This window comes from Haemaphysalis longicornis, unplaced genomic scaffold (genome assembly GCF_048455015.1).
Source record: "Haemaphysalis longicornis isolate Haplotype H1 unplaced genomic scaffold, Haemaphysalis longicornis Haplotype H1 scaffold_10, whole genome shotgun sequence".
NCBI lineage: Eukaryota > Metazoa > Arthropoda > Arachnida > Ixodida > Ixodidae > Haemaphysalis > Haemaphysalis longicornis.
This window is the reverse complement of record NW_027526204.1, coordinates 87,152,321-87,170,409: the sequence shown is the minus strand read 5'-3', so window position 1 is coordinate 87,170,409 and position 18,089 is coordinate 87,152,321. Positions and strand designations below refer to the sequence as shown.

The window sequence follows — 18,089 nt, the reverse complement described above, 5'->3', positions numbered from 1 at the left end:
ATTGCCAATTCAGTTGAACTATTACCAAAGCAAATATTTGTGCACCCCTCTTTCCTCACAGGCCTGCCAAAGCCACCGACTTCACTCTCATCCAGTACCTAGCCAAGCAGCGAAAAATTCTGCACGGTACAGAAGCGAGGCATTTGAGGTACATTCCAAAGGTGAGACCACCCTTAACACTCCGTTTTCTAAACCCCGAGGGAAGCAGTTTTGGGACACAGATTTAATGGCAACGACGCATGCTATTGTCTTTAAAAACCCCTCCTGACTAGAGGATGGGAACTGAAGGATGATCATCTCTTTCACCGTCCTGCTTTCCTAACTGCCAAATATGCCGTATTTCCACGATTCTAACGCCCCCCGATTGGAACGTACAGGTTAATTTATTTATGAAAATTTGAAAAAGAAAAACTTGAAGCCGATTTTACAGCGGCGATGTAAGACATGACGCCACGTGCTCTGCAGAAGACGTTTTATTTTACGCACGCCACGGTGGCAGAAAATCCCTTGTACTTCATAAACTCGCTTATCCAGCTCCTGCCGGCACTAGAACAACAGCGGGCAGCACTATATTTCGATTTAGGTTTTTAGCCCGATTTTATCCCGCACGCAAATTTTAAGGCTCCCTTTAGCGAAAACATTTACATTCCCTTCTCAAAGAAAGTTGAGAGAATCGCGAAAGCTAAAAGTGCGTCCAATCGATCGCCAAACCTTCACAGAACCAAATCGCAAACGAAGAACAAACCTATGCGACGTTTTTTCGCGCACTAAGTAAACGCAGCTAAGAACAATCTAAATGTTCACCGATAGGGGGTTTATGAGATGAAGGTATATTATTATGCTCCTTCTTCATGATTGATGCGGGTATTGTCTTATCTAGAACCGTTTCTTTTTCGCGACTTTCAAGTAACCGTTTTGACGCAATGAAAGTCCAGTTTCACACACGCGCCTTGTGTCCAGAGATGTTATCAGAGCCTTTCGGTCGACTAACCGGTCTACGGGCAAATGAATTGGTTTTCTGTCAGGACGCCATCGGCCCCACCGAGAAAGCTTTCGCTTAAAAAAACCTCTCCTGCGTAGAGGATGGAGAACTGTAGGATGATCGTCCTTTCACTGTCCTGCTTTTTTTAACTCACGAGTATTGTCAACTCGTGGTTCGTGACGGGACCATAAGGATCTCTCTTCCACATGTCAGCGCTGTGGATGCATACAACCGTGGCCAAAATGGCTGGCACGTTTACAGACATACTTAGTGATTCCCGGTGAATATAGCGTTACTATTTTGCATATGCTGTCGAGCCTTTCATACCACCGGTGCGTACAAATCTGTGTATACCCGCTACCCTAATGACTATGAGGTAAAGTGAATAAATACGAAACGATCAGCGACATCAAGAACTTCGCTTGCGACGTAAAAAGTTAACTTCGTACAAGCGCCAGCGTACGAACTTGAAATGGCGTGTCCGTTAAAGTTCACAGAGTGCAGCCCAGAAAATGTTCTGAGATGGCATCTGCAAGATCAATGCCTATGTCTTACGAACGTGTTCCTCCACGAGTATGAGCAGGCACGTCGTAAATGGATCGGCCAAAACACGGAAAGCACGGCACTCGATCGAACTTCCGTACAGTTCGAATTAAAACCTGCCCGCGAAACTTCGTTCTTGAGATAATCGGAAATTAGAGGCCTTTTTAGTTTCCCCTGTTTCTTTTTCATCGTTACGACAACAAGGTTTCTCCTAGTATCGAGGCAGCAGCGGCTGTGTGTGCGCAAGTGCGCGCATGCGTGGTTGCGTAGGTGTGACGGTATGTTTCCTCTCTTTTACATTCCTGAATTTTTTTTTACCTTTCGCACAAAAAAATAATTCACCAAAATTTTTTCACTGGTTTACTGACACCAGAAACAACGATACGCCAATACTGTGCCACTAAAACGTATACAGTGCCGTCTAAAGCTCTACATTTAATAGAATCATCACACCTATGAATAAATATCTCGAAGTTCTATTCTCGAGTAAGATATAGTGATACAACAAATATGAAAAAGATGCCAACGCAGCTTCGATTCGGGCTATCAAAACAATATCTTTCAAAATGAAGCGCGATTCTGTTCGTCTATTTAAATTTAAAGCCGCCTAGTGGCGAACTTTTCGAAGCCCAGCCACGTGGTCGAAGGTTTAGACTCAGCGACACCAGCAATCCATACCTCTATACAACCTACACAACGACACGCAAACACAGCCCAAATAGCGTTCCTCGCAGCAAACGGAATGGCGCGCTACCGGCCACATCGCCATGAACCCCCGTAGCACGCCACCCCACGCACAATCTTTTTCACTCAATATAGTGCTCTCTGCACCAAAAATGTATTTTGTTTCGCACAGATACGCATATTTTGGCCGACAGCTGCACTTGACAGGCTATCCCGGTTTCGCCCCACCCGCCGTCCAAGCCGAAAATAACCTGTAAATAATGCTTCACAGCAAGTGCACGCGTTATGATGGAAAGCCAACTGTACGAAGGAGGACGTCACGGCGCTGAGTGTGAGCCAAAAGAGGCTTTAAATAGCACTTTGGCGCAAAGCTCGTCGGTGTTGTTTTGCGCAAACAGAACACCGTTACGGCAACTACATTCCTAGGGGATTGGTTAGAAAAATGAGTTCGAGCCGAAAGCAATTACTACAAAAGGATTTGGAACCCAATAAACCGCCTCTCTGTCAGAAAGCTAGGGGCGGAAACGTGTAATGGCGTATGGTTGGTCATGTCAGAATGTTCTTTACGTGTGTGCTACACCTGCGGCAACAGTTCTAATCATACATTTTGCTCCCTTCTTAAAGCGAAAGCTTTCTTAGTGAGACCGATGGCGTCCTGTCAAAAAACTAATGCGTTTCAATATAGACCGTTCGGTCGACCGAAAAGCTCTGATAAGATATCTGGACACACTGCGCATGCGTGAAAAAACCGGGCTTCCATTGTGTCAAAACTTTTACTAAAAATCGCGAAAAGGGCATGGTTCTCGATGAGACAATGCCCGCATGGATCATGAATCACAGTTAGGGTGAACACGGGAGCGCGTGTCATTCCGTGCGCGGGAGCCGCCTGTTGGCGTTCGCGGTAACTTCTCACGCATGGGCAGTTCGTTTGCAACGAGACTATGTGATGCGCGTGCGAAGTTACCCGGAACGCCGACAGGCGGCTCCCACGCACGGAATGGCACGCGCTCGCGTGTTCACCCTAACTGTGATCAAGATAGTACACAAAGGTATACCTCTATACCACAAACCACGTATCTGTTTACTGTTAGATCATCCGTAGAGGCGTTTACTTGGTAGGCAAAAAATCTTCGCACGAGCTCGTTCTTCTCTGGCGATTCCGGTCTTTGGAGGTATGACGATCGATTGGACGCGCTTTTAGAGAAGTTTGGACGAACTTTTGACGCGCGCCTCCCAACTATCTCGAGGAAGGGATCGTAATTTCTTTTGCTCCTTCCGCAGCTAGTGTTTTTAAACGAGAAATTGATATAAACGTAGCAGAGGACGACAGCTGATGGGAGCGTTCATAAGCGAGCCAACACACAAATTTATCTCGACACACGGCGCAAAAACGTACAAGCTCAGGGAAGGAGAGACACAGAAGCGACGACTATCAACTCGTTGACCTCAGTCCATTTGTGTTTGCGCTGTTTTACGAGATAAAGCCATACCAACTCGTCCAATTCGATACGTTACACAAGTTCAGTGTTCCATTGTGTCACGTGAAGAAAGGGAGTAATTATGCCTCTCTCAAAGCGGAAAGAGAAAAATCTAAGGTTGGTTCCTCTGTAATAGGATACAGTAAAACACGAAAGTGGAATGTGCAGCGAAATCTGTAGGTAAGCATGATTTACAGGTCGGCGGCTGTCTAGTGGGTGTGCTTGGCGAGCGACGTCCTGCTGGCGGGTCGCTTTGGCAGAGGTGCACTGGCGTCACTTCCGTGACGGATATGACGTCAGTGAAATCTTGGGGTATCGCGGCGTAAAACACTTTCGTGTTAAAATATAAAACCCGAAAACGAACAACGCTAAGTACTCTTTAGTACTAAATGTTGCTTCCCCGCAAGAAGACCTTGTGTGCAGAGGTGCACCCTTTACAGGCCGCTTGCTTCGGTGTACTGGGGTCACTTTTGGGAGGGATATGACGTCAACGAAATCTTTGTGTATCCGGGAGTAAAACACTTTTGTGTTAAAAGGGAAGGCTAATTTTGTCTAGGAGAACGCCTATATCGTATTTTCCGTTCTTACGAAAGACAATTTTCCAAGCCAGGCAGCATGAACCTGGCTCACCCTCCCTATGGTTCGCAGATTCTGTACGCCCTGTGTGAGAGGATGCTACGGTTGAGCCAATCCAAGGGGGGGAATCTGAGCTCGAGCAGCGTGAAGAGCTCTTCGAGCAGCAGCATCAGCAGCCGTTGCAGGTGAGTACCATGAAAATTAGGTGCCTTTTTTTACCGCTTCTCGGCTTGTTTGTTACGCGTGGAGAGGAGTAAGACTGTAATGTCACTTTGCGTTTGCACTCCAAGAAATAAGCAGCAAAACGGTAGACACGCTCGGGCCAGTCTCTGTTGTGTGGCGAAGAATCGCTGCTCTTCGGTCCTTTAACCAGCGAAACAACCGCAGCGAAAATTCTCAGCAATCTGTTTTCTATGAGTTTAATCAGTTCGTAGTCTACGGGTGCGTCCTAAAAAAGAAGCTGTCGTCAGCCCTCTGAAAACCAGACTCTCGGCGGCCATTTTCGGTGAAGATTTTGTCACTGGTCTTCTCTGTCATCGGCTCACAAGGCGACTAAGGAAGTCACACGCTGCCTGCGGGAGACGAACTTGAACACAAGACTGTAGACTGAAAGGCTCCAGTGCAAATAAGTGAGCTTGAACATTTAGTGCTTCAGCGCTGTACACAACTGTTTGCTCCAACTTTCCTCCATGCTTTGCTTCCTCTATTTTGCCTGTTTTTCCTTTCCCACGAGCAGGATAGCAAAACTAGGCTATAGACAGGTTCTGCATCCTTCCTTCCTTCCTTGCCTGCGGGTGAGAATATTTTAGGCGTTTTTGTAGTCAAGATTGCTTTTTTGGTTGTAAGACGAGTGGGTGTTCACGGTACCAACTGTACACCAAATTTGTCATTGCGTCAAATTAAAACACGATTCACACGACCACACCTTTCGCGAAATGCTGTTGCTTGTGCCTACACCTAACACGCGGTTTAAGAGATGACGTTTTCGCCGCTACTGGAACGTATACCGTTGACGGTATGCTCTGTTATTCAAGGGCCGAGTGTTTTCAGCAAGCCGCGGGTGTTTCAACCAGCTTTTCACGATAGTAGAAAAGATAGACCGAACCCTTCATTTCGTAAAGTGCCAACAAAACTCACCGGTCAATGCACATACTGCAACCTATTATTATCTACACTGAGATACGTCGATTACTTGCAAACTGGCGGACCCATACTTTACCGTGAACACCCCACCTTTTCCAGTGCTACTGAAACAAAACGCTTGGAGGTGGTGATTAACCCAGTAAACGAAACTGTGAAGCGGACGTGGCTTTGGCAATGCTGCCAGCGTTGGTGCTAAATATATACGCTCGGCCTGGCGTCTTTGTGTCCTTGCGGAAACGCGTTTTGTTTCGCAACGTTGGCTTAAATTAGTCCTTTATGCATTGTTCGCGCGGCTGCGTTCAGGCAGCCGCGACAAGCCAGTTTCCGCAAGTCCGAGCGTTGGTTTGCTGATAAAGCACACTCAGCAGAGGAAGTAGACGTGGGACTGGACGCCGTGCAGATAAGTGGATAGCCCCGAAGCATGGTCAGGAAGCTACTGGAAGCTGCTGGCGGAAAGGGATTAGTGGACCCGGGAGACTATTATCCGCATCAGCCTTATTGGGTGCCCGGGAATTGTGGCCAAAAGAGACTTATTGGAGGGGAAGGTCATTAACTCGACGGAGAGACGAAATAAGGAAATTCGGGGGCAAAGAATGGACTCGGCCGGCGCAGGACAGAAAAGCAAATAGGTCAGTAGGAGAGGTCTTCGTCTTGCAGTGGAGCAAATAGGCTGTTGCCGTTGTTATTGATGATGATGATGATGATGATGATTATGGTGATGACGACGACTCTAAGATTTGTCCCGCGCATCAGGCAGGTGAGTAGACAAGCGCTTGACAAATTTAAAGGGACCCTGCAACACTTTTTTCAACTTAGTTTTTTTCAAAATTCGAAATGGTTTCAAAGCGTAGTCCAGTACTTAGATCTATTAGGTAACGTAGAAACTTGCTCAAAATATTGTTCTCTTTTTCTCGATCTGGGGATTGTTCTTGAATGACGTCACTCGAGCTGTATCGCTGTTATCAGCCGGGTTCCTTTCATTTGCAGCAATAAGAACATTCGATAGCCACTTGAAAGAAAACCCTAAATAAAGAAAAGCAGAAACTGGAGGACGTATCTGCTCCAACGGCAAATAACGCAGAGCCACACTGAGAGAGAGAGAGAGAGAGAGAGAGAGAGAGAGAGAGAGAGAGAGAGAGAGAGAGAGAGAGAGAGCTCTTCATCAGAGAAGAAAGCCGAGAGGTTTGCCGGAATCGTAACACCGACATGCTACTCGGCGGGGGAATAGGTAGGCGAGGGTAGAAAAGGCCCTATAGATAACAGGGCGGAAGAAAGAGAAGAGAAGAAGTAAAGAAAAAAAGCAGCCATCATGGAGTTTGTGTGAACAGTTCGACTAACGTCACGTTCTCAGTAGTAGTTTAAATCAGTTCAGTGACGCCGATCTCGTCCAGGTATTCAAACAACGCCATTAGTGCTTTGCGTTGAGCTGAACGGGTGTGCCATGGACCAAGGAGCACTGTTAGGCTGATTGGTCCTGGGCGTAGGTGCTCGATCTCCTGCTCCAAACGGCACCTTGCAAGCATGTAAGCGGGGCACTCTAACAGTACGTCTTCCACTGTTTCCGGCGATCCGCAGTTATTACAGCAGGATTCGAGGTTTCACCGAGTCGAAACAGGTATGTTTTCGTAAGCGCTGCATTGAGGCGTAATCGGTGGCACAAAGTTTCTAGTCGGCGCGGAAGTCGCTCTGGCAGCTTAACACTAAGCTCGGAGTCTATGTATTGCAGGAACGGATAATGGTGCTCTGGAAGAGACCAGAGACGGTTCAGCTCCATTAAAACAAGTGCCTTCGTCATAGCTGAGGCATCATGCTTGGTGAAGGAGACCTTCCTGTGCAGGAGATAACTACAGCTCTTAAAGTGTTTGCAGCCTCAAAAGAAAGACTGAAATTGTTTATCAGCATTGTTTCAGGGCCCCTTTAAATCAAAAAAGAAAAGATGAAAGAAAGCGTAAACTCTGCGCCATAATATCTGATGTCAGACGCCCAGTAATGCCTAAAATAGGCCCCCGGGGGGCACATTGTGAAACAATTGAAGCCACGCGTCGTGGGTATGCTACGGGGGGAATTGAAATCCGCAGTGTGTGTCATTCTGTTTTCAGCGTGACCTAAAAGGCGTAACACAGCCACGATTAAGTATGTGACAATTTACTTCATTGGCGGCAGATCACATTTGCCACTGAAACAGCAGCGCAGAAAAAAAAAAGTTAAAAAATGGCAGCCTCTCTACTCCTTGGATGATGGCGAGGGTGCGGAGTACAGGGACTCGAAATGACATCGAAGTTGCGCCCCGAGTGGCATCCGATTTGTGCCTTGAGTTGCACCTTGATTATTCCCTAAATGAAACTGCAACTTACAGCTCAAATCGAATTTCGCTTGATTTGCGCTTGATGGTGGTGTGAACACGGATGCTCGCGGACGGACATTGGGATTTGCACTTGATGGTGGTGTGCGCACAATTGCTCGCGGACGGACATTGGGAGGTCCTAAGGTACTCCGCAGCGAGGTAGCAAATTGGGCGAGTTGGATAGCATTCATGGTGGTCAGCGCGAACGGAAACAACACACAAAGAAGAGAATAGATTCTCTATTCTCTGTGTCGTCTATTCTCTTCTCTGTGTGTTGTTTCCGTTCGCGCTGACCACCATGAGTACTCCGCAGCGTTACAGGCGAGGGAGTAAGCTGTTTAACTCTCACTGTCGTAGCCCAATGGGTAAGACGACTGACACTAACTCTGTCTGGCCTAGCAGACACCGGCTCGAATCCTGCCGGTGCCTGTGGGATTTTTTACGATTGTAAATGCTATGCGCACGGACGCGGACGGACATTGTGCGGTCCTAAGGTACTCCGCACCTAAAAACTCAAGGCGCAGTTCGGCTTGCGTATTTGAAGCACAGAAAGTCGAGGCTTTACCTTTTAGTAACTGGGGATCAAGGAAAATGTCGTTTTAGGCGTTAGTCGCTGAGGTGTCAGCGTTAGGAAACTATGTTTCAGTTCTGTGATTGCCACACTGTTTGTACTAAAGTCCTTTGTGCCAGTTAGTCGTTCGCAGAAAGGAAGCGTATAAGCAGGTGCCTTTGCAGCCTTGTGGCCTGGTAACGAAGACGGCCTAAAAAGCAAGATCATCTCCTTAAAAAGCCGCCGCCGAGAATATCGGTTCCGCTGAGTTGGCGAAAGCTTTTTGCCCTTAAATGGCAACATGTGCACTTGCATAGAAGCTGCCATATGGTCTCCGGAATACCGCAAACTTCGCACGCCTCACTTGTTGCCATTCCGATCAAGTATAAAAGTAAGCACTTGTGAGAGCCACCCCAAGCCGGATACAGCAAAGAAGGCTTGCATCAGATCGTGGCAGACTTAATGGGAGGCACGGAAGGTGTGGATCAAGGACACCGATAAATACCACTGATAAATACTGAGCGCTCGTCCTTTTAATTCTTCGTCTTCGTGTGTTTATATTTTGCCCAATTCGCCCATGCAACAGCAAATTATATTAGCTGCAGGTACACTATTATGTGCTCAATTTAGACAGCGTAATCTCCTAGAACAAAATCACCGATAACTAAAGGATAGAAATGTTCAGTCACAAAACCAGATCAGTGTCTCTTCTGACAAGAAATGCTATAACTTCCTTTACGCCTCCCCAATGTGCTCATCGCCAATTTTCCCTGTTTCAGCACAACCGTCGGTTCCAGTTCCAGTGCGTCAAGCAGCGCGCCGGGACAGCGCCCCAGCTTCGAGCTGACGGAACTGGATCCCTTCTGGAACTACTTTCTCTGCTCATCCGTAAGCCGAGACCGCTGGAGACCCATGACGCAGAGCGACCGGGGCGACTCGGCCGTCACGAGTAGCAGCAGCAATTCGACGACGACGAGCGTCGATGACGTCCTCTCTCCGTCCCCCGATGACGACGACGAAGACCCGTCGGACGCGGACGCCGTGCTGGACTCACTCCTCATCGCCGGTCTGGCCGGCCTCTTCGCGTCGACGCCCAACAGTCCGGATTTCCACAGCTACGAGGACGACGACTTCGAGGCGAGCGAAGCAGGGTGCAGTAGTCAGGACGACGAGACGCTCACACAGAACGCCTGCTTCAAGGAGCTCTCCTCGCAAAAGGAGTTGCGGGCCCGACGACAGGTAGGCAATTAAGAACGTTTCAACGCAAGCTATACCTGGCACGTTCTCACACACAAAGGTAGTCGGCATTAACACAGGAACTATACTTCATTTCACCAAAAGCGTGTAGCTATGTTATTGTTAACAACCCTACCACTGTGCCACCTATCTCACCACGGCGAAAATCGACAATAGGCGTTGGACTTCGTGGTTCCTCCTGCCCAGAGAGAAGACGAAAATGTCCTTCTAAGGCCCTAACTCCCATTGTCGATTGTCTTCGCAGTGAGTGGGTGGATTGTTGACAACCATGTAGCGTCGACTGAGCTGCACGCAGGTAGTGAATTGAACTACACGCTCTCTTTCTTTTCTTGCGTGCATGCCAATCCATTTGCCCTGTGCAACCATACTTTAAGGGCTGAAGACAATTTATATGTAACACCAACCATACCTCTTTCCTTATATTATCCCGCTGGCTTTCAGCTAAGATGATCTGAAGCCCCGCTTAAGAGATCTCTGTAAGGGATCTCTGGGCTCAAGGTACCATGCTTCACGGCGGAACTTGCTTGGAAAATGAAACTGGCGCTGTGCGAACAAATTTCCCGGCATGCAATGCAGACCAGTTACATGCATGTGGCATGCGGTCTCATTCTCCTTCATCACGGAATCAAACTCGCAGTTGTTTCTTGGTATCCACTCCACGACAACGTCCGTATTCAGTGTCGAGAACAGCTGAGCCAGGAATCGCTGCTACGTTTGATTTGAGAACGCATAATGTTCTGTGCCCATGGCGCAATTTGTAGCACTTCTTTTGTGCCAATACACTACGTCTTCATCGGTGCCTTTCCTTCGTGTGGTCTAATCGCAGGGCGAAGCAGCGTGTTCTTCGGTGGCCCTGACCCCGTCAGACGTAGCATCGGCGCTGCTCCTGGAACACAAGCTACTGGGACCGGCGTATCTGGCTCGACTGCGGAAGTGCCAGCGTGAGCTAAACACAAGGGGCGCCTCGTGGGACAGACTGGCCGTCGAGGATGACCCTGTTCTACTGGCGGGACTCCTGTGGTTCTGGCTGGACCAACTTCGGGAGCCTGTGCTCAGCAAGCAGGACTTGACATCAGTCGTCATCCGCTCCACTACTCCTGTCAAAGTCCTTGTCAAGCTGAACAAGGTACGGACTTTGTCGAGTGTTTACGGAAGCAGGGCGAGGTTGCACGTCATATTGAGTGGTTACAGCGCGAAGGAGAACAAAGGCTACATAGACGTCCTATTCGTCTTCTTTTCATTTCGCGCTGTAACTTCCTATACTTACGGAAGTCAATATTTCGGCTTCATATTCATAAAATAAATTATCCCCGCCGAGATTAGACATAAGAGTTTACATGAGAAGAAAGATCACCTAACGTGACACGATAGACCGGCGTCCGCTGTTCGGTACCTAAAAACGATTTGCCTTTATTGCGTGGTTGAAACAACTGACAACATATTGATTAACATGCGTTTAATTGATTCAATGGATATAATATGAATTGTACAATTTATTATGAATGATATTTCTCAGATATTAGTGACTAAGACGTTTCCGTACCGTGAGAGGAGCAAGCATGCGCTGCCAGGGGTGGCTGGGTGCAGTGGAAGTGCCCTCGGCTCTATGCCTCTATCTACTAAGGACATCCGCTGGGAGAGATACAGTTGCGCGCAGCGTGATTGGCCCCTGCGTTCCTACAACTTGACTGGATTATAACTACATTAGGGAAGACGGCTAGCGCGGCGCCGTCGGTCCTCTAGGCTACGGAAACCTGGGAAAAGTCCGTTACTTCGTTTAAAGCATGCGCTTTACGAGCATCTTATGTTCTCACCGCGCAAGATTCTGTATAACGAAAATATTGCCTTAAGCAACGACTCTCACTTTGCCGAGGATTCTTCTTTCTGCAGGCGACTCGCTTCACGACCGAGTACCTGGTGCGGTTCGTGGCTCGGTTGAACCTGCCAACCCTCACCGAGCGGCGCAACGTGCTTCGGCGGTTGACCAGTGCCCTCTGCCACCAGACGCTGTCCATCGACGGCATACAGCGGCCAGCCGTCGCCGGCTGGGTCAAGATGAGACAGGGGACAGCCACGCGCGCCACAGAGTTCATGGAAGTGTTGTACGATGCCGTGAGCGCGCCTCCCATCAGCCAGCGGGACATGACGTTGCAGAGGCAGAACGGGTCTCTTACAAACGGGGCTTCCACGTCCAAGGACAAAACCTTCCGGGGAATCAACATCATGGCATCGGCGATTGCCAGGTAGCATAGATGTGGCTGGAGGCGTTTTGCCGCTGCCGTTCAACTGAATCGAGCGGAACTCCCTGCTATGCTCACTCGCCGATCGCTGCAAGGAGGGTTTAAAAGGGCCGCCTCCTGCTGGCACGGGAACTAACGTGGAGTCAGACTATACCAAACTCAGTCTTTGACGACTGTGACTCAGGAGAAAGTTACCCGTTGGAGGACTTTGAGCAGTCTTCTTTCTTCGCACAAGTCCCGCACTGTCGTCGCCGATGCATGCATGGCATGTCCGAATTTTTCCAGAATGTTCACAACAGGGATGACTGTCCTGGCGACATGTGTTGGATTTTCATGCATGATACTGAGCCGCTTAGCCGCGCCCCTTCAAATGCCTGCTCAGACACGTTCATGAACCGGCTTGTCACGTGACAATGTACAGTGTATTCACGCATGCGCGAATAGGACTTCCTAATTCTGGAACTTAGGTTCCCAAAAACGTGTTGGCAATCGCCACATCCAGGCGACCACCTTACGTACCCCTAAGTGTGCCTATAGCTTCCAAGAATTAATGATTCCCCCATACCGATGTCCGTGGGCTCGTACGCAACTGCGCTACACACACCGTACTAATTCACACTCTTTCGGAGTGTAAGTTTTAAATCAGCAAGCGCCTGGTGCGAGTTTCAGTGCTTCAGCCGTCATTGTTGCAATATGTTTGTTGCCCGAAGGCGTTCTTCAATGTCTTCTATTTTCAGGTGTCTTCGCAGTCCTCGAGCGAGCCGCATGGACAGTTAACTCTTCTTACATTGTTGTGAATTTTTTTTACAGTGCAAACAAATTCAGAGCAAATACCACGTTGCACCCGCCCAGCTTGTAGGAACACTCATTTTAACGTACATTATTCACACTTACCTTGGAGTACTTGAATTGTACAAAAGCCAAAAATTGGATAAACCTCCAGACTAGCAGTACAGCAATTGCACTGATTTTTATTTGTTAGTTGGATGCTCATACAGGCAGAGATGTGATATTTAACATACGACTAAGGTCGAGACATGTAACTACGAAGATTGTGGACAAAGTGTTTTCCAGGTGTACACCCTCTGTCAAAACTTTGTGGGCCAATCCTAAGCCTTCTCGACAACAAAGAATTCAAAGAATTGGCTTTACCTTTAAATTTGACAAAAATATTTTAAGGCAGTAAAGAGGAAAAGGTGTTTTCTCTATCTTTCCTGCACAAAACGTTTCAGTCTCACTGGGGACATAAGCTTGTACATTGAAATTTTTACAGTCTGCGTGTTCCCGGCTTGGCCCACGAAATTTTGACAAAGACTGTACACTTGTGAGGCTCCTTGTATGAGATAATGGGCGCGACAAATAGAAAACATGTTACAGGGCAGACAGGTTTCGCAAAAGTGTCATGTCTTTTCTTGTCGGTTGTCTGCGTTGCACATCTTATGAATGTCACTCCCATGATCTCTGACTTAGTGGCGTGAAGATCAGCGTCGTGGAGTGTTCACCTTACAAGTAATTGTTCTACACATAATAATTAGTTATTATTGTGGCAAATTGTTCCAAACGTAAAATAAACATCTGAAATTTTGTCCGATCCGCAGAGTGTTTTTTTATTGAATGTTCGTTGGCTCGACACACAACGATGCCCGTATATGTAAAGCACGAATAGCTTGTCTGTTGAGCTTGTTTTAGGACGACTTCACTGTCAGGGTTAAATTACGGCAGGCGCTGAACGCATGTGTATATAGACACTGTAAATTATGTGTAATATTTTAGAACAGTTGAATATATATAATGCTTTTGTAAACACCGCTTACCTTTTCAAGTATATGGCTCACTGAAATGTATCTGCTAATAGGTGACCGGTAAAAAGCGCAAAGGCTCATGGCTGCGTCGTCTGCTCTTGCCACATCCGGTTCGAGATCTCGCCTGGCCTCCCGTACGCCGACGGCTTTTACGCACGCGTGTGCGTGTTGTTTATTCGTCGTAGAGTGCTTACCTTTCAGAGGAGCCCCAAGTAGGATTCATGGTTGTTATTCATTGAATGCGCGATGCATGAGCGTTGTTTTTTTCGCTGGAAAAAGATAAACAACAAGCACACGCTCGCGTGAAAGCCGCCGGCCTACGGGAGGCCAGGAGAGCTTTCGAACCGGAAGTGGCGGGACTCCCCGGGAACAGACAATGCACCCATGAGCCTTTGCGCTTTTTACCGGTCACCTATACACCCTTTAAAACAGCTCAGAAAGTTCTATCAAGGTGGTTCTGTTCTTTAGGATATCATAAATCAGACCGTTAATGTCTGTACTCGTTGTCCCTACAAATTAGTGCCCTACGTTGATGGAAACGATAGTTCCTTTTGTTGTACTTGTATATACTTGTACTTGTATACCACGCTGAACACCAAAAAACGTATAATAATATAAATTGGGTGAGTTGCTTTCTAGCATGGTCAATTAGATCAACATTCCAAAGTTCTTTTGCCTCTTTTAGACTTCCCGACTGTGTGCCTCGTGTCGTAATTTGTCCACACCTTGTACAAAGCACTGGTTCGCACAATGGTTCTTCCTTCCAATGGTCGTCCAAATAAAACGATTTAAAATGCACCTTGCGTGTCCTGTTGTGGTGTGTATAGTGTCACTAGATAAAGTTACAGAGTATCGGCACTCTTTTCTCCGACTGTTCCGTGCCGCCGCCGTGATCATTGGTCAGTTCGCATCACGTGACATTTGTTTACACTGCGACGGTTCATGGGGGCCGCCATTTTGTTGTTTATGCGTTTTCTTTCGGTCAACTGCGGTAGGCTTAGCTTGTCCTTCCTGCTGTGCGGCTGCGCGCGACTGGCGTCGTTCCGAACGCGAATCAAAGATAACACGCTTATCAGCATTTCAGCTGAAGAAGTGTGTCCCAAGATGCCGTATTGCTGCGTTTTCGGCAGTGGTGTTTACAAATGACCTCCTCCAAATTAGCGGTGAGGCCGCAGAAGCGGCAATCTGGCACCACTGATAAACACCGAAATGTCTGCCGCTTCTCACTTGCGCGCCTCAGTGACGGTACTATGATACCTCATCTAGTAACGCTAGTGATGTGTATACTGACAGTACACTGTCAGTATCAGAGCAGCAAGCGTCAAGTGTCGAACACAAGAAATAAAAACACCCGGTGGTCGTCCTCAGTTTGTTCAGCCCATGTTTCTTGCGCTCTTTCTTCCACCACGATTCATGACGAACTAGGCCAACGTCAGAATTCAGGGATACTTCGATTCGTAACGGGACTCTGCAACACTTTGTATAAACGCTTTCACTCCTTCCTTCGCGTCTGCAAGCACTGCGAAAGCTATATTTATCGCCAGCACGGAGCGGCACCGCATGATTTGCTCGTCGCAGCAGATACACCTTCCGTCTCGGGTTTGCTTTTGCGTTTTTTTCTTTAAAGTGGATATTGAATGCACTGATTGCTGCAACTGAAGGAAAGCGGACCAATAGCCGCTACACCTCTGTAACGACGTAACTCCAGCGGTCGAAGAACGCCAAGACCGGGAAAGAGAGAAAATTCTTTTGAGCAAGTTTCTAGGTTACGTAATGGGCATGGCATACAACAGTAATTTTTGGCTGAGGTACTTTGCGACCCTCTAATCTAAGTACTTGATATGTTGGTTGCCTAGCTTTCTGGAAGCATATAAGGTCTCGAAAAAAAGTTTAAAAGAGTGTTACAGGGAACAAGAAAACATTGATTTTGTCATTCTATTTTTTTAGAAATCACCAGAACGGGCCCACGTCTTCTACACAGCGGCTACAATTCCGTCTTCATAAACACGGTTGTACCAAAGGTGCTTTTTTTTTTCTTTCGAGTGGCTAGGCTGTCGGGAGCTGGGAGCTCAAATAAGCGTAAGACAAACGACGCAAAAAAAAAAAAAAACAACACCTAAAAAGGTCACCTTCCCTCCCTTCCCCCTACCCCTAAAAAAGAAAGACGCGGAAAAAAAATCAGCCGTGTTTGTGCATGCATGCAGAACTCCGTAAAACTCAGCCCGTAAAGCGCCGATTTGCCCCACTTATCAAGCTTAAAGGGGCGTCGTCCACTCATAACGCGGGCGCGCACGCAGAACCGTTTGGTTTTCAACGAGCGCATAAAACCGCCGTTCGGCGACGCACACGAACGGGGGGAATCCGGAAGGTTGCGGCAGATAAAACACCAAGACCCCCACGTCAGTCTGGCTCACGAGGCAAGTGCGCACAACAGGCTTTTAGGGTTAACGTCCAGAGCAAGGAAGGGAGACGGAGGAGAGAGAGAGAAAGAGAGGTACCGCAAAACGGTTTTTCGACAGTACTGCGACCGTTCTGGCTTTACCGTTTTTTTTTTGTCAATGTTTTTTCTTCAAGGAATGCACGCGCAACTGCCGCGAGCAGCGCACTATTTTACGACGTTTCGTGGCCACGCCGAGAGCAAGAAGCAATAAAACGTCAGCTGCGGCATCCAAAAGCTGAAAAGAAGCGCAAAAATGAAAATGCCGTAACAACGGCCGAGGCAAATGAGAGAATGAGGAGAAATATATCCGGGCGCGAAACTGGAGCAGGTCCCGACCGACGTGTGCGGCGACGTCCGTGTGAGGCTTCTTCGTCGTTCGCCACGGGCTTTTCTTCCCGCTGTAATTTTGTGCGGGCCGATCCGTGAAGCAGCCGAAAATACGAGTTGCCGAGGAGAGGCGTATAGTCGGCGTAGAAAATACGGGGCTGAGAAGAATGAATAAAAAAAATTGTAAGTTGAAGGAACGTCTGAAAGCAACGAACGAGGGGCGATTTTTACGAACGGATTGAGCTGCTGCGTGGTTTTCAAAGCGAGAGAGAAAAAAAGATGACAAGGAGGCTTTATTTTTAGAAGCTTTGCTGCACTTTAGACCACACTCGGTCTTCCTGCTTCTGGGGTGCAGAGTGCAGCGGTCTCGAGAGCCGAATAATTATTGGTGGCTTACCCTTCCTATACGCCCTCCATACTGAGTTACCGTCTGGGTCTTACTGGGTTGTTCGTTTTCGGGTGAAACCAGATTTTAGCCGATTCTTACACCCCGAACATACAACACTACATAGACGGGTTTCCGGGCACACCAAAATGCTCACACTGCGACCGATACCCCAACAATGAACACACCCTCTGGACATGCCCAAACATACAAAGCACCCTGACATCTTCCCTGCAACCAATTCCTGCCACAAAGCGCCCTACTTGCTGGGGGCATGGGTCACACCGCCTAAGGAGCTTGAAGAGCTCTATTGGACCACGCTTGTGAACCACGTTAAAAACACGCCAGGACTATAGACAGCCAGGACTATAGCCTGGACTATGGTCCCTATAACCCAACCAATAAGCCGAGCAGTCCTTTGGACACAGGTTTCAAAATAAAGTCTCTCTCTCTCTCTCTCTCTCTCTCTCTCTCTCTCTCTCTCTCTCTCTCTCTCTCTCTCTCTCTCTCTCTCTCTCTCTATCTATCTATCTATCTATCTATCTATCTATCTATCTATCTATCTATCTATCTATCTATCTATCTATCTATCTATCTATCTATCTCTAACTCTCTCTCCCTCTCTCCCTCCCCCAATGCACCTTTCAAAAGTAGTAATCCGCTCAATCGTGCGCTGGCTGTCCGCCGTGCTCGCCCAGTACATGCTGGAAGCAAGCCCCACAAACACAGCTTCCGAACTCATTCAGTATTGGAATGACTGTACCGCTCGCTACCTCAGGCTGGCAAAACGCTGCCTGCACTGACATTGTTGTGCTCAGCTGATGGAAGCTGCGCAGTCAGGAGAACTTTCTCCCAGTTGAGATACGTCCAGAGCTAGGTCAGACACGGCTCGAATGAAGACCGCCGTGTTGAGAAAGCAGATAGTATAGTGTGTTTGAACAAGAATGAGGGAAAAATCGATGACCAGCTTTTCGTGAATATATTTTTTTTCATTTCTTAGAAGTTATAAATGCTCGTTTCAGTCATCAGTACTGATTCATTTCTAAACAGATGGCCAATTTCGGACTGCATTTTCTAGAAAATAGTGATTTATCCCCGATTACCTGCTTGAAATAAACGCCAATTGTAACGCGTTAGAGTTAAAATGCTAGTGATACCCTCTTAAATAACCGGAGTGCATTACTTAGTGCGTCTGTAGATTTAACCCCCCCCCCCCAAAAAAAACCCCCGAATTTCGGAATGGTTTTACAAAACAACCAGAATCAGTTCGAAAAATAACTCCTGAATTTTACCCCCCGATTAAAAAAGAATGTAAAACCCGAAAACGAATAACGCTAC

The 18,089-nt window shown here is 47.6% G+C and overlaps 1 protein-coding gene across 1 annotated transcript in view; it reads left to right on the top strand.

The window, feature by feature from the left end:
• LOC144158875 (protein tyrosine phosphatase domain-containing protein 1-like) overlaps window positions 1-14,601 on the top strand; it is a 112,080-nt gene extending 97,479 nt beyond the window's left edge. The window contains exons 8-12 of the mRNA XM_077690051.1: window positions 62-161; window positions 4,336-4,448; window positions 9,080-9,539; window positions 10,384-10,683; window positions 11,448-14,601. Coding sequence (XP_077546177.1) covers window positions 62-161; window positions 4,336-4,448; window positions 9,080-9,539; window positions 10,384-10,683; window positions 11,448-11,804 — 1,330 coding nt within the window. The 3' untranslated portion in view covers window positions 11,805-14,601. The remainder of the gene's footprint in view (window positions 1-61; window positions 162-4,335; window positions 4,449-9,079; window positions 9,540-10,383; window positions 10,684-11,447) is intronic.
• Window positions 14,602-18,089: the final 3,488 nt, after the last annotated feature.